This window comes from Lichenostomus cassidix, chromosome 6 (assembly GCF_008360975.1).
Source record: "Lichenostomus cassidix isolate B80296 chromosome 6, HeHo_3.0, whole genome shotgun sequence".
Classification (NCBI taxonomy): domain Eukaryota; kingdom Metazoa; phylum Chordata; class Aves; order Passeriformes; family Meliphagidae; genus Lichenostomus; species Lichenostomus cassidix.
In genome coordinates this window covers 18659205-18679428 of record NC_139487.1, presented here as the reverse complement: position 1 = coordinate 18679428, position 20224 = coordinate 18659205, and the positions used below count along the sequence as shown (strand labels likewise).

The following is a 20224-nucleotide window of genomic DNA, read 5'->3' as shown; positions in this document are numbered from 1 at the left end:
AGAAAGGCACATATTCCAACCTCTGAGCATGTGGAGACCAGGTTTCTAGAAACAGCAGTTCTGATCCATTTTTCTTTTACCTGGATAACTGCCCCCTGCAAGCTTATTCCTCTCATGAAAGTTAGGAGAATGGATTGAACATGGCATATCAAGCCCTTCTGGGGTAAAAAATCTGTTTGTGAAGATTTCTGTCCAATTCTATATAGGTAGAATGGTTAGTGAGCAAAGGCTTGCAAATCAGTATGTGCAAGACTTTATGTAAACAACACTGCTTGGACATTTTCTCAAATACACAACTATGTGTATTTAATCCCCAAATACACATAGCTGTGTGACCAGGCTAAAAGGCAGGGGTAGCAATGGGGTCCTACAAAGCTGCCTGCAGAGAGCACCAGAAGGTGCTCAGAAAGCTGACTGCCAGTGTGCCCTGCAGCAGGCGAGCTTGGAGCCACTGAAGGGACCTCACCAGAACAGGTGGGGAGAAGCCGTGTCTGCAGGGGTGTGAGTTTGCATAGTCAGGCTGCCAGTGTCACAGATGTGTGCCTGGGGTGGCACCAGCATGTGGCTGAGTGCCTGTGTGTGTGTATGTGTCTATACTGTACATGTGCTGTCCAAGCAGCCACAGCAGCAGTGATAGCAGAAGTATGCATGTGAGAAAGACTGTGGCAGGAAAGAGTAACAAGAGGGAATCAGAAGACAACAGGGCTGTGTGGAAGTAGTGTCCAGTGTTTGTCTTAGACAAGAACATATCCAGAGGCATCATTTGCTTTCAGTGGAGTTGCACTACAGAGAAATCTGGCCCTCTCAATCTGTAAACTCAAGTGCTTACTCTTGCTTCTTATTCTAAGCTCTGTTGTGTGCCTCTGAGTCAGTCAGCTCCTGGGTGCAGTCAGCTACATGTGCTACAGTTATGGACACGTAGCTTTTGTACTCACACCTCCATGTCTGCTTGCCATGCACATTTCTACACCTGTTGAAAACTCTGTGTAGGGCTGATAATGCAAGGGACTGCCCATACCTGGTGCTTATACACAAGGCCTCTTGCACAGCACCTTCAGTGCTCACCAAGACATGGAAAAAAGATCAGGGTTAACGTCACGCAATGTCCTCCATAGAAGGGAAGACCTTATCTCCTCTAAGCTTAGTACAGGTATTCTAACAAGTTCTGTGTGTGGCCTGCACTAGGAAGTACATTGTGCCTACTGTCACCTCTGCTCAACTCTTCTCCCAGTTCCCCCTTCTACTGCAGAGCAAGGGGCTATGGCAAGAAGGGTCAGAAACAGTGCCCAGTATCATGCTGGTTTACATTAATGAGATACACACAGTGTAATCCAGCAATGGAATCAGCTCTACAAAAGGAGGTAATAGCAGGCTGCCATGAACAGAGCAGCTCAGGTAATTGGTTTATCTAGAAGCAGTAGTAGCAATCTCTGCACAGACAGAGTAGCAGTAAAGTCTCTTCCTTAAGGCTATTTCCTTTGTCTTTTCAATTGCTTGCACATCCATGTGAGATAGAGAGAGAGAGAGAGAGAGAGGAAGAGAGAAAGAGCTAGAGAGAGAGAGAGAGAGAGGGAGAAATGTTAATTTGTGAATTAATGGCTTTTCTCTGCGGAATTGTAAATTCAAATGTCACCTCACAGGGTGACACTACGCTGGGCTGCTGAGGAAGCAATGATAAGATCCCCCCCATCCCCATGCCGACATATACCCATGCCCCTCCCCTCCCTGAAAGATAGCTACGAAGTGGAACATGCTACTTTTAATTTGCAGTAACACCACAGCAGAGAGATGCAAGAATGACTGCTTTCCGACCCTCCCTTCCACAACAAGCCGGGCCACATCTTTCCCTTTCTACCTGTACCTCCTTCCATCCCCTCTTCAACCCCACCCATTTTAAACTGTGTCCAAGACAACACATTATCTCAACTCCCCCCACCCTGAACTAATCAAAGGATGAGCTAAGGGAGGGCTCTTTAGAATGGATGCCTCTGCAACCCTCTCCTCTCCTGCAATAATCAGGTGAATTAATGACCCTGAAGTTAAAGTGAGCGCTGATACTGAGGCGTTGTGCAGCGTAGGGGAGAAAGCCTTCATTGTTTTCGAGCAGGAGGCGGGCAGCAGCAAGGGAGATTCATGGATGGAGATTGAATATGCAATTTTCTTTCACCTTGCCAAGAGCTGCCCCTGGGCTGTGCCTGGCCTAAATTTTTTTTTCCTCTTGCCATCTCTGCCTTATCCGGCCCTCCCACCTCCCTTCCATTCTTTCCAGAAAATTACCTTCAAAATTGATTTCCACTTTTACAAACAAATATAATGGGAACATGAGGGGGGAAAAAAATCTTGGGCTGTGATGAATTAGGGCTGTCAGGTGCTTCCAAGTCTCCTTTGTTTTTGTTTTACTGCCCGTTAGGTTCTTTGTTTTTCCAGCAACTGGGAATAATGCCCCTGCTCGCACAGTCCCGATGATCCAGGGCTACCTTCAAAGGATATGGCCACCACCTGATGTCATCACTGTGTTATCCCTGCTCTCCATCACCGTGAGCAAACACCAATGCTAACACATTGCCCCAGCCCTTCACACCAGGATGCAACTGATCCCGTGGAGACACTGCATGTCCCACTCTGCTGGTGACCTGCGTCCTACAGCCCAGGTACAGGTCTGTTGACTTGCCTCTGATCTTCTTCACCCTGCTCCTCCTGTTCTCCCTTGTCTTATTCAGCTGATTCAGCTGATGGACAGATCCCAGCTCTCCCTGTTCTGACAGATCAGCCTGAGTCATTGGCATGTCACCTCAACCCATGTTTTGCGTCAATGCCATGTCACCTTGATTCCATGGTAGTATTGCCCTTATGTCCATTGCCATGTGACTTGACCCCAAAACAGTGTCATCTCTCACTGTCATGGCATCCTCATCCACTGTTATACCAACAACCCTCAAATACCATTTGACTGCACATTGCCAGCTATCTCTGATTCCTTTTACAGTTGATTCTGTCATCCACTGTGCATTAGCCTGGCATCCTCATGAATTCAGGCACCATGCTCCTTCTGACTCCCATACTCTTTACATCCACGAAAAAATGTAAGTCACCTCCCTGATTGGAGGCAGACCCAATGTAAAACTCATCTAAAGTGAACAAGAAGATCCAGAGAGACAGGCATCTGGCAAAACTGGGGAGCAGCCTTTGCACAGGTAGACTCACAGAGGAGGCAGAGACACTGGGAGGAGTTGTAGCTGCCTGACTCCTGTTGACACATTAGCTGCAACAACCCCTCCCAAGAATGAGTCAAAAAGTGGAAGAAGATCTAACCACAAACTAAATACCCATAATAAACAGTCAGACAAGCACACACTCATGGTACTCACACAAATAAATGTAAAGAAAAGCTCTATGCATAAGTAGTGCCACAAAACATAGCCAGTAATATTAAAGACACAAGAATGCAAACTGGGACACACAGAGGTACTTATGCAGGTGCATGTCAATTAAATGTAATTTCTGAATAAATAAATAACTTACAAAAGTATATGTGCACTAACTAAATGAAAACCTGTAACTCAAAGTAGTTTCCTTAAACTAACATATACAGAATCAAAGCATATAAACAAATACAAACTATTTACATAAATAAACAGCCTTTATACAGGCAAGAGCAACCAATATGTGTATAAATTTATATGAAACATACACACAAATATATAACCTCAATGCAAATACACATCTGTACAAACTATATACAGAAGTGCACAGCACTAACAGGCTACATATTCATATCCAGCAACCACAAAGATACAGTGATACTCCAAGTGTGTAACAACACATACACTCAGAATATACATACAAATATACAACATTCACATATATACTCAAAATGTGGATACAAATACCTGCCATTCATAGAAATACATAGCACTGATACTGAGCCATACGTGCCCAGACACCCATATGATCCACAGTACCTACTCTCCTACTAGGCAATATTATACACAGCTTAACATACACATTTTCCAGGTCTTCATAGGCATGCACAAAAATACGGGTCCAACCTGCCACTCACCCCAGTACATAAGCACAGATAAGTAGAAACCAGCGATCCTACCACAGAAATACAAAAAACAAACAGGCGTGCATTCCTAGAGACACAAATACACAATCAGAGATGCAAATACAACTGAAGCCAGACCAGTTTGTCTTCAGAGAATACCAACCACTGCCAAACTAAGCAGCACTACAAGCTTTAGAAGCAGAGCATTCTGTCCAAAGTGCTCTCTGTGATGTAAGCTGTTAACTCTCCCTTACCTGACTTCCTCCCGAGCAATGTGTACTCCCCAAACTCCCAGGGTGTGAGCAGACAAGCTCACACAAACACACGTATCCTGTTTCTCCTGCTTACAGACTGACCTCCAGATTTCTGGTGCAGCCACCCACATTTCTGACAGTTCTGTGCTGCTTATCCATTGTCCTCTGCTTTATCCAGTTTCCTCCTCCTGTCTTTTCTCATACATACTCTCCCTTTTCTGACATCCTCCTGCAGTTTATTTAGAGAGGTGCAGGATGTGTAGCAGGTGCCTTTCTTATGTCCTTTCATGAGACTTATTAGCCAAAGACCTTCAGGAGAGAGAAGTGGGTGGCTACCAAGAAAAAACTCCCTCTTCAATCTGTATTTTCACCTAGAATGCCTGGGAGTGTTACCTAGACTTGTGTGTATAAACACAGAGAGCCCGGTCCCCTGTGATTGCTCCTGTTTGCAGAGATACACCATTGCCGCAAGCTGCCAGCCACTGGAAACTCAGCCGCGCTGCATGAAACAGCACAGTCCCAGGGAAAGTAGGAGAAAGACATTGTGAGAGTGTGAAAGATTCCAGAATCTGCTCATTCCATCTGCACAGCCATAAACTGTTGTGTGCACACCCCACAACTGTGTGTGACGGTTGGAACATGGGGTTAGCACCTGAGGCAATATAACTGCATGTGTCTCTAGTGTCATTAAGACTATTGCTGACCTGCAATAAAGCAGTCATATAGAATAACACAAACAGGTCAGCTGTGGTGGCAGAAAATCACACTGTGAAACAATGCAGCCACACCAGACAGTAGTGCTGTTGTGTCACCTGCAGGGGTCCAAACACCCTGTTGTCTTCAACAATTTTTAGGGTTTTGGAAGAACAGAAGTTTACCTAATATGTCCAGAGATGAACTTACATCAGTTCAGGACACAGTCAAGTGGAATGACTCACTCATACTCTTTGCAAACATGTGTAGGCAGCATAGAAAAATGAATGAATGCATTTCCCTACAGGAAAGTTACAGGAAAGTACAACTCCAGCACAAGCAAAGCATCATCATACTGCAGATGACAGCATAAACACACTGTATGTCCTGAAACAACCCCAGTATGCTGTGGAACACTAATATCACATCTAATGAAAATATATCATTCTGACCATGGTGCTGCAGTGATGTAGCTATATTGACTTCACTGTCATGGCCGGGTGACAGTCTGTTTTCAACCAACACATGGTGTCAGCTGTAGTAACAACTCTATTGTTTGATTGCAGTGACAGCACAGTGGCACCACTGTACCAACAATTGCCGTATTGAAACAACCTTACTGTATGCAGTGATGCAAATGTACCACAAGAAACAATTCACAGCTGCTTCTGTGAAGACTGTAATGGCCTTGAGTGTAATGGGGCAGCAGAGCAAGTAGTGATACAGTTAATCTCATCATTAGTGTCAGAAACCCACAACCTGTAGTGAAAGTTACAACAGTATAACCACAACCACACTGCCTGCAACCATATACTGGTGCCACTGACAATGGCACAGTCATCTGAAATGTCACAGCTACATCTCCCAAATTATATTATCACTGCCACTCTGAACAACACAAATGGGATCATACTTGCAGTGGCATACTCAATTGCTGTGTATCTGCTCAAAAACTTAGACACATTACTCTCCACTATGTGCTACTTTCCACTTGAAGAAAATTCTGAACTCAGTTCTTTAAAATAGTCTCTGTCCCGGTGTTTTTCCTGCAGTTGCAATGACACTGGGGCAGCATTTAAAAAAACAACTTTTAGTACTGGGACTGTCACAGATGTCCCTGCTTCACACTCCACCGGCAGGAGGCATTTGTAATTTCCCTATAGGAAAATGAGATCATGGCAACGTAGGAAAAGTCCCAAGCTGAACACTGTCAAACCCTGCTCTGCACTCATGGTCCTCCCATTTGGAGTGAGAAAAGAAAAAACCACCTGTAACAAAAGCACTCATTTTCAGTAGAGGGTGTTGTGGCAATAACAGTCAGAAAATTATATGAGCAACACCAAAGAGAAGGGCAGCGATGTTGCCTATCCTATAGCTACAGGACTAACTGCAGATGGTCCTACTGATAGTGGGCAGCACCCTGTTTGGCATAGCTCAATCCCATTTGAAGAGTGTGGTGAAACATCTGCACTGATACAGCCAACACTTTTTGGAAAATACCACCAGACCTGCAGAAATGTCAGAGTCTCTTCACTGTCCCCCTGCACTGACACAGCCCTGCATTACTGGGCATCAATGTAAATCACTCTAATCATCAAAATGACAAGTAAAGAAAGGGAAGGAGAGACTTCTGCCTTCTCAGGTTTGCTCCCCCATCTCTGCTGGGGATTCCTTTACTGCAAACAGCCCGAGTATTATTGTCATTTACAGTAACAATCGCTCTGTTCCCTCCTCTCCCACAAACCTGCTGCTGATATTAGCACTGATCACACTAACAAGCCTGTGGGTTTTATTACTACTGATACTAATAATACTGGACACATTACGTCTGCTCCCACCAATAACAGGCTGCAGATATGATCCCTGCTAATGCCGATAATACTGGGGGATATTATCTCTGCTATTGTCGGCACTGCAGATATTATTGCCAGTAATGCTGTCAAATACTACAGATACTGTCAAGGACTAAGATTAATAATGCTGAGAATGTTACAACACTAACCTCACTGGAAGATGAATCCCAAATGAGAATTTGGGTTTAGACAGGAAGTCTGTTTGTAGCCTGTTATGGAAAGGAAGGGCCATGTCTCATAAGAATGGTTTTGTAAAAATCACCAAAGCTTCGCCCAGCTGAAGCTGCTGTGGTATGCTGGCAGCAGTTTGATATACTGTTTTCCTATTATCTGATTATCTACCTATACATATGTATGTCTTTCCCTTTCTCTGCCTTTCTCCTTTTTTCTCCTTATACAGTGCTCAAGACTACAATATGAGTGATACTAAGTTTTTGTTAGTGCCTCTAGGTCACCCCAGTTCTCATTCTTTTAGCTATCAATCAAGGGGTTATGAAAAAGCAGAAATATTTGCATATTTTTCCTCTTTATCCTTCTGGACATTATATTGCTGCTTCTTAGTCTGGCAATGACCCTGCTGAGCATGGCCTGCGATCACAAAGTACTACAACACTTGAATCATGAAGAGCCAGGAATTCCAGTTTTCAGATGCAGCTTGATATTGTAAGACCCTCACTGGTCTTGGGAAAGTGTTTACATGCTGCAGAGTCACTTCTGCCTTTGGAAGATGGTGGGTGAAAGTGCTGGGGAAGGTCAGAGGGAAGTTACAGTGCTACTTGCAATGCCCACAGACCACAAGAAATGGCATACACTGTGCTACACAAATGGTGGTGAACTTTTTTAGTCAAATTATTTAAAAAATCACAGGACACCAACTCTGTCTAATCTGTCACAGAAGTCAGAAGTTTTGCAATCACTGGTTAAAAATGGAAACAAAAGGGAAATGTAGTCTTAGCAAGGCAAATCCTGACCATCTTTTCTTGGCATTTAACTGAGGAAGACATACTGAGTTTTGAGGACAGGCTTTTGACCAGACAGTTGCTTGTTGTGACTAGTAGACACTTAGAGCTGCTTCCCAGCTAGCTCTCTCTCAATGCCATAGGTTTCCCAGGCCATCCTTGCAGTTGCAACCAGTATATTTGTAGGTTGGGATTTCCACTCTTCCCTCTAACTCCCTGTGAGGGACACACCTGGCTGTCAGCGTCCATCTCTGAGCCCACCTCATGCATCTGTCTGGCTCCTTCTGTCCAACTCGGGAGTTCTGCTACATCATCTTGACACATAATTATCTCTCCTCTTCTTAATCATCTGTGCTACTGTCTAATGTAGGCACCAGCTGCAGCAAGGAGGACCTGGGGGAGGGGGTGTGCTCAGATAGAAGCTCCTCTTTCTCCCACCCTGTTCCCCCTAGCCATCACAGAGATTGCTAACAAGGTTTTCAGAAGTGGTGATTCAGGAGCAGCTTGGTACTTCCTCCTTTCTGCTGAACTGCATTCCTCACAGAGTGATCCTTACAGCAGAGCTGGTGCAACAGAGCAGAAAGAGAGAGCAGTGCTGCTTCTTCTGCCTCCTTTAGAGAAGAACCACTCCCTAAATGCTGGGAAAGTAGATGTGCAAGTCTCCCAAGGGCTTTTCAAAGCGAGGATAAACCATGCAGTTAAGAAAGAAACTGCAACAAAGTGTTCAGAAGCTCTGGGAAATACTGAGAAGGTGTATGCATCCAGCATGTGCATGAAAGAAATACTTGCATTGGACTTCTTGACAGAATTCCTAATCCCCATCTCATCTAGGAACAATGAGAATATTCAGAGGAGATTGCCCAGGAATGAGTGCAGGTCACTGGCTTTACAAAATTTCCCCTTGGACTCTTCTAACCTTAGGACCCAACCCTGCAAAGGGATGATGTTTTTCAGCAATTCTGAAGGCCAGTGTGAGCCCAGATAACTCAGCTCATGGTTAGAGATGTTCAGCAGATGGCTGGGGATCCCATGTTAGCTTTCTCTGGGACAGGAGCACAACATGTCTCTGCAGCAGATAGCTGGGATGGCAGGATTAAGGCTGTTATCTAAGACAGTTGCAATTGTGTCATGTAGCTGCCACCTAAAACTCTGAGAGCTAAAGACAAACAACATCTGCAGGATTGTCTGGTACTTTTTTGATTCCTAGTAGGATATGTGGGCGCTTGGCCAACAGCAAGAAGCCGCATAATGCCACTTGCCTAAATAAAATCTGGAATGAATTAAGGACAGACGCAGAGAATAGTTCTTACTGTCAATATATCATTGTGAAGTGTCATAGTCTTAGATGGCTGCTCTGTTGTTTCTGTGTTTAATTGTACTGTTCCAAAGCTCAAGTTCTGAGGCTAGAAGTGACTGCGTGGCTGCATCTAAAGTGGGATGATCTTTCCAGGTATAGCCTGAATAGTAGCTAAAGCCAGATTGAAGAGCTTCATTTCTAATTAGACGTGGAGGCACCATGTTGAGAGCTGGTGATCACCACGTTGGACTGTATGAGAACAGGGATTCACAAAATCCCCAAATAACTGCCAGGAGATCTGCACAATCATTAGAGAAACATATCATTCTGTTTGAAATGTCTCTATTTCCTGTATATGTAATGATGGCAAATGCTGGAAAGGTTTGCAATACTTGCAGTCTCTTATTCCTGACTTTTTTTTACTTTGAGGCATTGACTCAGCCCTTCCATTGCTACGCTTTTCTCTTAGCTGGGCCCTGCTGCCATCTAGCTGGGAAATGGATCTTCCTCTAGGGCCCGATCCAATTTCCAATGACATCAGCAAAAACCTTCCCATTTGCTTTAATAGAAGCTGGATTGGGTCCTTGCCTCTAGTTTTACTTCATATTAGGGAGAAAAGGACCATGATGACTGTCTTTTATTCTTAGTATTATTGTGTTTCTTTTGGATCAAAAACTTACAGATGTGAACCTCACCAGAACCAATGCTGAGAAAATTACTGGCAAAACCCCAAATTGCAGCATCTGTCTCAGGAGAGCTTTCTCTTCTCAACACATATCGCAGAGAACCCTCATGTTCTCTTGTGCTGCACAGCCTTGGGATTACAGCACACAGCAACTGAGCCACCTGTCCTAAGAGGTTCTTCCACACAACAAGCAACACAACATACTTAAGTCAGGGCTGAACCCAACAAACTGGTTAGCCAGTATTAGAAACGTTCACCTCCTGGCCCTCAATTTTAGAACAAACCAAACTAAAAGAGCCAGATTTAAGGAACAGTGTTTAAAAGCCACCATAAGAGTGCCAAGACCTTATCCACCACTCCTGAATCAGTCTATTTAGACCTGTGGCTCCAGCTTCTGATTCATTTCAGGATCATTGCCCTGAATACTTTGCAGCAAGTAGGAAGCAAAAGGAGATAGGTTAATCCTATTTCCTTAGAGCCCTTGTGAAAGGCTTAGAAAACAACCTTAGGGTCACAGTACTCAGAAGAACTCCTGTTCTGCTTTCAGACTGTTGCAAGCATGACAGTTCTGCTGTGGTAGATGCTACCCATTGAAAACTGGGCCCTTGTGATCACCAGCTAATGTAGCTCATGGCACGTCACAGGGCAGGAACTTGTTTGCAAGGGGAATGAAAGATAGCTCCCACATTGCTGGTGCTTCTCCAAGATGGCATTTTGTTTGAAAATGAATGAGTCGGGGAAACCATGTTTACCCACAGTTCAAAGTCCGGGCACCTGCTGGCACATGGGGAGTTCAGTTCCAGCCATTTCCAGCAGTGAATGAACTTGGGATCAGCTCCAGCAATGGAGACGGCTCTCTGCCTGCTGAGCAGATGTCTGGAGACGCAGCCTGTCATGAAAGGACCTTGGAAGAAGAGCATTCCAAGCCAGCAGGGCAGTGGCGGGGAACTGGTCTCTGTTGCTAAAACTGATCTAGCCCCTGGAGCAGCTGCAAACCTTGGCCTGAAATTGGAGCCTGTACATGGGGACAAAGAATATAAAAGGGAGGATGAGCTTCTCCCCTCCCCCTACCTTCATCACGTTTCCTCTTCTCGCCATTCGACCGAGGAATCCCCAGGATCCCGTTAATGGAGTAAGAGCCCACTGGATCATTGGAGGCACTGGAGACAGGAGGGGATGCTGTGCTGGGCACTGGATGAAAGGAAAAGGGAAAAAGGGCCATCAGGAGAGCAGCACAGCATTCAGGGATCCCCAGCTGACAGCTATGCATGCCACCAGTCTAATAGGAAAGCTTGGGCACTAAGCAGATTCCCAGTCCCTCATGCTGAAGGACTTACACTCACTCTATTGTATCCCAGCAAAGCTGCATCCCAGATTTGCTTGTCCATTCCTATACTGTAGCTTCGCAGCCTTCCAGTACAGGAAGTAAGTGACAAGTAAGTGTATTCCATCAAGATGCTAAACGTTGTTGTTATATCCCAGTTCAGAGCAGGCTTTCAAGGTAACTGGGTGAAATGCTGCATAGGCCACATTCTCCAGTGACTTCGTATTCCATCCATATTTTACCAGATTGTTTCCTCTTAGCATTTTTTTCACCAGGAGGGCACATACTGTATCTTAGACTAGCCTCTTACATGCCCCCCTGAAAGACTTATTGAAAAATTACCTTCTTAGCATAGGTTAGAAGCACTTCAGTGCTGGACTAATAAATTCAGTACCCTGCTAGAATGACTGGTTGGTGATACATGGTACCACCCAGATTAATGAACATCTAGTGCCTTCCTGTTGCACTGACCAGTATCAATAGGCAGAAAGCTCTGGCCACTTGGCTGTCCAAGATTGCTCATGAATTTCCAATATATCAAAAATGACCAGTTATCTAGATTAGAAACGATCCCTTCATGATAATCAGGCCTTTAGAAAGTAGAACAGGTCGAACTATGTATCCAGCAGGCATGCCTATTGTCTTCCAGTGTGTACCAGCAATGGAGAGAATATCCCAATTCTCTTATAGACCACTATTCATCATTCAGCTCATAAAACACTGACCTGAAGCAATCAATACCTCCAGCCTTTCAGGATGGAGCAGAACCTTTTGACACTATCCAATGTAGATCCACACTTCCCAGTACATCCCAGAGCAATGAGAGATTCCACTAGAAGCACTCACAGTTACTATCCCAGCTCAGCCATTGCATTCCCTAGACATTGCACTACTGTTCCAAGAAGGAATAATATCTGCCAGCTCCATCTGTTGTGATCAGTGATTGCCAGTCCAGTGAGCAAGTCCAGATTAAAAGGGCATCCAGAAATGCTGTTCCATATTGGCCCATTAATTCCATTGTACTCCTGAATACAATTTGCTTATAGGATTATATCTACCAGCTCAGCCTCATGTAGATGAGCATTTTCCAGTAAATGCTTGTGTAGCAGCAGATTCTCAATAACCAACAGAATCTAAGGAAGTGTCTTAAGCCACAAATAAGCCACTGTATTTCACAGTGTCCCAGAATACTGCATGTTTTTCCTGCTGTGGCTTGTCACTGGATAAAGCTATGCTAGCAACAGCAGACATATCCACCATACAGCCCACAGATTAAAAATACCTCATCACACATCTAACCCAGTAATTTTAAACAGACTAGGAGACATTTGGTCACTGTATTACAGCCTCCATCTTCTGTTCACCTTGACAAACCGGCAAAATATCTCCCCCAGCAAAAAAAAAAGCATTTTTTCCGTGAAATACACACATGGGATACCTGACTACAGGACTAGAACAATCAAAAACCTAGTTGTGAGGCAGCTGAAATACCTTACCCATGTATGTGTATTACTAGAGCTAAGAAATGGACCAGCTCCAGCAAAGAGAGAGGAGAGACGAAAAATTAGTAGGGGAGAAAAAAAGAGTCAGAGTAAGAATGAGAAAAGGTGAAGACTGGCGCTTAGACTGGACAGCAGTAAATACTTCTCTGCAGGGAGATGAAGGAGAGAGCATGAACGTGAAATGGATGTTAAGGCAGAATCACTTGGGCAAACCCCTACTTTGGGCTAGTTTCTCTGTGATTCACTTCAATGCAACAGGGGAAACGAAGAACAGAAAACTCTGATTTCCAAGGAGGCTTCTTTCCTCCCACCCCCTCCTCCCTTTTGCTCTGCTTAGCATCTGCTTGTCAGACTTTGTTCCCTCAACTAAGCTTCATCCCCATTTCCACTTGACCTGTCACCACCCCTCATGCCAGTCTACTTACCAATAGTATGTCCTGGTGCAGTCACACCTGTCCCACTCCCGTCTGGTGTTGGGTGAAAAGGTTGCTGAACTTTGGTTCTGATGATCCTGGAAAAGAGCAAAACACATTCAGAACTCAAATGCATATTCTCTTTGCCTTTGCAGACCCACAGTCCCAGTTATCAGAAGGCTCAATCTGAGGTCTTGGTGCAGCAGGGTGGCTTCATTTGCCTTGTGGTCCTGATCCTACTGGTTTAATAGTCCAGTTCTCAGAGAATCATCCTATTTCTAGTCTGTCATCTTTATGCCAAACTTGGGTGTCCACTGCATAAGGATGGTGTTCAGTGAGCAAGCTAGGATCTTCTCTGTGTTAACAGCTGCATTGTCATTTATGGTCTGATCTATGAAAATAATCACAAGGCAATCTTTGCAGCTAATAGAGACATTGCTGAATTTACAAATGGTGTAGCTTTAATTTTGTTGTCTACCTGAAAGACTAAATGCTTTGAAGTGTGGAAGGCTTGTCCAAAGCCCTTGCCCTTCATAAATGAGAAGGTGAGAGCAGAAGGCATCTGTAGGGAGTGGTGATGGGATATAGATCACCAATAAAAAGAAGTTCCATCAAACGGGGCAAAAATGGGTGTTTATCAGGTGGTGAATGAACATGGCATGAGAACTCAAAGAGACATCACAAAGCTCATAATGTAGCTCAGAATGGCAATAAACTGAACTGTAATTGTCAGTGCTCCATTTCTTGTTACATTAAATGTTTCCCCCCTGGGTCACTGGTTTAAATCCAGCTGAGGTCAGTGGTGAAAGAAAATCACTAGTACCTAGTATTTGACTGGCAAGGTCCCTGACTACTGGCAGATATTGGGCATCTGTGAGTTGGGAACAACTGTTCCACCAAGAAGCTCAGCAAGTAAGCCATGATCTGTGAAGGCCATGGAGACCAACTTCCTTTCTGAGATTAAAACAAGCCTCTCCTCTCTTCAGCCACTCCAGTTAGGGTGAAGGCTGCAGATGCTCTTCAGCCTGAGTTTCTGGAACTCCCAGCTCTGCATTGTATTAGCTTTATTTTCTACCTAAAAATCTCTCCAGAAAGTGAAAGCAAATAGAAGATTCGCCCTGCCCACTTGAGAGCTTCCCTTAAAAAATCATTCTAAAGAATAAATTGGCAAAACTTCAAAGAGCAAATGTGTGAGTAGTGGGTGGTATGGCATGGATAGAGATAGGCATTGTGAGGGCAATTTTGCAAAACCACAACTCCTGAGAATGAAACCTTCCTAGGAAAAGGAAGAGAACATCTCACTTCAGCATGTTGGAAAACTCTGCTACACACATGATACAGCCTGACCAGTAGCTGGAGTGGCAGAGAGGCTGCTTGGGACATAGCTGGAGACCAAGAATGTCAAGGTACTAGTTGGGGATGGAAATCCAGATCCTTACCCCCCACAGAGCAGTGCTACCAGATGCCCTAATCTATAGTTGCTGAGAACCTATACAAACCTATACAAAAAGTGTCTTAAGGCCTCAGGGCCAGATTCTGAGGTCATATGATTTGTGCTAGGTGAGGACCTGATCTGAAAAGTGTGCTAGGGCAAATAATATAACTTTTTTTCTTCTTTTCTGTTTTTTTTCTTTTTTTCCCTCTTGTCTCACATTCCCCCTAAAACCCCCTGAAGTGCCACTCTGGTTGTGTGAGTTTATTGATTTCCCCCAGCCCAGAGAAACAGAAAAAGGGGATGGGGTGCAGGCAAAGGGATGGAAATAGAAAGCTATAAATTATTTGTGACAGGAAAGCAATAGTGCCAGAGTGCTGAGCACAAGTCCCGTGTCACTATTAGATTCCTTTTAGCCTGATGACACTGTAAAAGAGGTTAAGTGTCTGATGGAATCGTACACCTTGGGGGCAGGGGCAGTCCAGGAGCAGAACAAGCCACAGAGAGCGGGTATATCAATTCTCCAGGCCAATAATATTCCCCTCATTGATCGCAACACAAAGTTCAAAAATCTCATTATAGCTAGGCAGTCCTGGAACTTTTTAAAAATCAATAGAGTGATATAATGTATGTATACTTTGTATAAATGTTTCTATCCATCCATCTATCCGTCTATCCAAAATCTGCCTGAGGGTGTCTAAATTAACCTACACATTATACTGTGTTATGTTCTACTGTAGTATAGCATAGTGAATGGATTAGAAGATTTCCCCTGCAGCCTTAGATGACATATTATAAACGTCCTGTTAGCACTGAGGTGACATCAGACAGTTCCATTCATACTGAGATATGACATCAGATTTACCATTTGTACTGGGAGATGGCATCAGACAACTCAGCTTCTGCTGAGGGGAACCATAAAATGAGTCTAATTATACTGAGATGGCAGATCAGGCTGTGCTGAATCATGGTGCAGGAAAATTGCAAAGTTTCAAAAAGCCATTTAGAGCAAAAACGACCTGTGAAATGCTGCAGGTATAAAATGCCTGTCCATAATATTCCAAAAACCCAGGCAGGGGATGAAGAGGAAGGTTCAATTTCCTTCCCCATTCAGTTTGAAGTCTCTTGGCTGAGAACACCAGTTAGTGCCTGTTGTGACTGTACTGAGATGTGTCCATTAGGAACTGGAATGAGACTCACCAGCTCATTTCACCAAGTAGCTGTCAGCTGGTAATGATTTTCGGTCACTACCAACCAGGGCCAGATTTCTGCTACTGACCCAGAGGTGAAAGGCTCGGTACAAAAACGTTCCCTTCCTAAGAATGAAACTGGTTTTATGTCAAAAGAAAGTGTCCGGAAACTGCGAGCAGAGGAGAGCAGCTCTGGTTGTGCAACCTCCAGTGGCTTAGGTCAAATAATTTTTGTCATCAAATGCACAGTGAACCTAATGAGGTCTCTGGTAGAACATATTTTCTATTGCTAAAAGAAGAGGCAGGTCTTGAAAAGGCTCTCCCCAGCAGTGCTCCTTTGCCCTAAAGTCATGACTGAACTCTAATGTCGTAAGGAAAGAGGAGAAATGTCAGGATCCTAATGCTCAGTACTGAACACGGCAGTGCATCCCCCTGGGTCGATTCACTTAGGGACAGTGATAAACAGCAGGATAACTATGCAGCACTGCTGCTGCTTTAAGAGGCTTTGAGTGAGTCTGTCCTACACAAGACCACCTAATGAAACAGCAGATGAAAGATGAACAGAGCTGACCCTGTCCTGTAGCAACAAATGCAGCATAATAATGCTGTCTTTAAACTTCAGGATTGCTGAGAGCTTCTCACCCTTACCAGGAACTGAAATACACACTAAGCCAGCTCTGCTGCCTCAAAGCCAGGATTTCTGGATTACTGCTGTGTAAGAGGTCGCAAAACCTCAATCACCTTGTGCTGTCTTTGATGGCTTGTTCTTGCCTTCAGACACTGGAGAAAGTCTTGCAGATTACATCCTCAGCCCTTCCCGAAAGCAGAAGGGACACAAGTCCTGGCACACCAGTTAGGAGTGCTGATTTCTTGACATAAATGCCAATATTTTCAAACATCTTTTTCCAAGAAAAATTGACCCTTTGGACTAAATTTATCCCTGCTCTAATTCCATCACAATCAGTGGCTCCAATAACAGTATTTGTATTTAATTAGGAACATAAACTAGTACTTATTGTAAATTCCCATTTTTCATTTTCCAGTGGGAGATTTTTGCACAAGTTGTCTACTTTGAGTTTTGGATACTATAAACAGATTTAATACATAACCTTCTGAAGTTTCAGCAACAGGACATTTACAGATCTTTGATTGCAGTAAAGCAACTGAACTTCATTTCACAATCTGAATTTAATATGCAATATTATCGTAAGTAATGGCATATAATGTCATTACAGTAAATAGTATCATACTGTGAATTATACATCCATTCCTGGAATTCGAGAGTTACCATGGTTGGCTTATAGTAATTCTTTCTTGAGTTAATACTACATACAGCACCAGCTGAAACCAACTGCTTGTTTCCAAATGCCTTTGACTTTCTTAAATGTTCAACATTAGATCATGAGTTTCCAACATTTGATTTCTAGTTCATTATTTTTTTCAGTTTTAATGCAATTTCTTTTGCCGATTCTGGATACAGATGGACAGACAAAAGTCTTTTATTCTAGCATTATAATTGTAACAAGCTCTAATCAAGAGATATAGCAAGAAATACTAGAAGTTAAAACTAGCTGAGCCAGAGTGCTTTCTGACAACTTTCACTCCTCATAAATAAGCAAGTAGAAAATCACTTCTAAACATGTAGAGAAACTACTTGCTGAAAGAATGACAGATCATAGACAACTCTCCTCACTTCTCTGACATTTCTATCCAAATTCTCTAATAGCCTAACATACTCTGTGGTTTCTCCTCTCTTACCATGGCTGGCAGAGTCTTTTGACAGTATGTCATATAAAAAAAATCATACTAGGGCTGATCAGAGGGAGAGAAGGTAGGACTGAATCATCTGGAGTCCCAATCTAGCAATTCTCTTAATCCTGGAAGAACAGAGTGAAGTTGAACTAAAGGAAAGATTGGTGTGTCCTGCTGCCTCAAGAAGACCCTGACAGATTTCAGAAAGCACTGGTATCCTCACTTTGATCATATTCCTTTGTCGTGGATTGTTTTTGAGAGTGGAAGGATACACTCAGCAGAGCACCAAACTCCTTGTAATTGTTTTGGAGTATTCATATTTTAAATGCTCCATATTAGAAGCACATTACAAGACCCCAGGGTGTGCATTACTGGGCAATTAAAGCGGTTCTTGGAAGGCTAACATTGTGAAGCTTCAGCCTTTTCTCTGCAGTGTGTCCAGGGGAGGCTACGATGGCCAAGGCACACACACCCTGCTGTGCCGCACTGCTTAATTAGTGCCGGGCTGTACTGCTGAGCCGCGGGCTGTGCCGGCGCTACGCAGAACGCAGCCTGCGGGGAGCGCGGAGCAGGGCTCGGTGAGACAGAGAAGCCTTCTCTGCATCACATGGCTTCCTACTGAAGGGCTTGTGACCATCCCAGTGATGCTGGCAAAGGAAAAGAGGGAGAACATGGTATGAGAAGAGGAAGCTGTGGGGTCCTTGGTAAAAGCCCCCATGGAGCAGACAAAATCCCACCTGCAGATTGGTGCTGCAGAGGCAAGAGCTCTGAACATGGCTTCGGTTCAAATAGGAGACAGTCTTATGTTTCTGTGGATAGGTTGAAACACAGCTGAATTCACAGCTGAGCAAAAGAAGGGGGGTGTGAAGGAAAGTCTTGTTTGCCCAAAGTTCGAAATGGACAGCAAGCTTTGTAACATGGTGAGGAAAAACAGCCAAGGGATTTGGGGATCAAGGAAGGGAAATAGAAAGTCTGATAGTTAGAGCCTAATCCGATTTAGGGAAGGGCTTCAGTTCTTGCTCTGTCATGGACCTCTCTCATCAAGAGTTTGGACAAATGGCATTTCTCTCTGTGCTCTGTTTCCTGCCTGAAGTGTGAAGATAGGAGCATTGCCGTGCCACCTGGGGCACAGGGAGGACAGCTGGAAGGAGGAGTGAAGGGCTGAGACTCTCTAATAAACAGGGGCCAAATAAGTGCTTCAGCGAGCTGTAGCGCAGTATTGGCTTCGTTCTCCTGCTTGAAGCAGAAGTGACATGTACCCTGCTGACAGTGGCTGTATGGGAAGGGAAGGGAAATAGGCAAAGGCAACAGGAATTGTATTTCAGCTGCACAGGCTGTGGTGGTTGCATTTGAATTTGCAACAGCAGATGTAGTTGGGAAGATCGTAGCTCCAGTTTCCCTATAAAAGCCACAACATAATTTCTCCTAGGAAGTAGAGTGGGAGCTGTAGCTTCTGCTACTCTCAAAATCTACTGCAATGCTTACAGCCCTCAGAACAACAGCTGACATTGGCAGGAGCAGCAGACTCAGCTTCCTTGCTAGCTGGCCTGGGGCTCTGGCACTCCCTGCCAAGACAGCAGAATGCCTTCAAACCCTGCCATATTCAGGGGCCACAAGCAGTATTCACACATTCAAACTTGCTCCTGTCATGAAAATGTCATTTTCTTCTCCCTACTTTTTGGAAGAGGAGAGAGAAGAAGGGTGATCATATACTATGTTAGTATATAAACACAGGTATGACAGATTAATGAGATTGATTAGATTGATAGTCCTAAAAGATGCATGAAGAAGTATTATCTCTTTTCCCAAAGCTTCCAAATAGATGAGAGGTCAAAATGGAGATGCCTTACATATCTCAAAATGCAATTCCAGCCCTCTGTGAGAAGAATTGACCCTGTATCAGCTGTTAATCTGTGTAGGCCCATCAATTTCACTAGGGCTACACTGACATCAAGCCTGCAGCCATGGGGGAAAAAGGTGTCACTTTGTTCCAGATTAGCCTCCTCACTATGAACCCAAGAGAATGCCCAATCTTGCCCATTTCTCTTACTGCATTTCTTGGCTGCACTCTAAGAAGTTCACAATTCACAGCACCAGTTTTACTATCTGAAGGGCTTAGAGAGGAGCTAGGATTTTTTTTTGTTGTTTTAAATCAGTGACCCATGATGACACCATATGGTTTTATTTCATTTAATTTGAGCAGAGCATTAACGTTCAGCTTCTAGCAGATCTCTGCCCATTCCAGTTCTGCTGTGCTATACCGTACAAGTCCAAACATAAGGAAGAGGGGTGGTTTGAAAGAAAGGTGAAGATGTTTGCCATCTGAGAGTGGGAGATGTGCCAGGCAGGAGGCTGGGCTGCCACCTCCTTCTGCTGAGCAGTAACATACAACTTCATGCCCCTGGTACTGATGACATTGACAGCAGTCAGCCCCATGTGTATAGGTTGCCTGGCCTGACCTAGAATGAATTGCTGCATTAGGCTGTAAGAACCATTTTCCCACCTGGGAAACAGGTGTGCTTGAATAGTTGCTGCATTATGCAATGCTGTGGCTGCAGAGCCATCAGGACCCAGGCTGGCTGGCTTAAAGCTGGCTGAAGTATATCTACATGAGCTGCATTCGAGCAGTGACTGCAGCACAGAAATGTCCTCAGGCAGGTGTTTCTACTTTTATTACACTCAGTTCACATTTTGAAGGCTTTCTTCCAGAAATTCATTAAAATCCAAACATCTAGAAGATATCATACAGTTAACAAAATATTGGAAACAAACTTGTTCCCGGGTTTTTGACATCCTGGTTTTAAGGTGAATTAAGGAAACCT

The 20224-nt window shown here is 44.1% G+C and overlaps 1 protein-coding gene and 1 long non-coding RNA gene across 19 annotated transcripts in view; one reads left to right on the top strand and one right to left on the bottom strand.

Annotated features, from left to right (window-relative positions):
* PAX2 (paired box 2) overlaps positions 1–20224 on the bottom strand; it is a 97716-nt gene that overhangs the window by 37723 nt on the left and 39769 nt on the right. For all 16 annotated transcript variants that reach the window (XM_085065412.1, XM_085065414.1, XM_085065413.1 and 13 more), the window contains 2 exons: positions 13041–13126; positions 10861–10980 (listed from right to left, as the gene is read on the bottom strand). In XM_085065412.1, the coding sequence (XP_084921538.1) occupies positions 10861–10980; positions 13041–13126 (206 nt within the window). The remainder of the gene's footprint in view (positions 1–10860; positions 10981–13040; positions 13127–20224) is intronic.
* The window catches only part of LOC146435402 (uncharacterized), a 188927-nt gene that overhangs the window by 151681 nt on the left and 17022 nt on the right, over positions 1–20224 (top strand). For 2 of the 3 annotated variants that reach the window (XR_014853218.1, XR_014853221.1), the window contains one exon: positions 2428–3151. The exons of the other annotated variant lie outside the window; for it this stretch is intronic. This is a non-coding gene — a long non-coding RNA (uncharacterized LOC146435402). Of the gene's footprint in view, positions 1–2427; positions 3152–20224 lie in introns of those variants that run through there. 3 annotated transcript variants of the gene reach the window in all.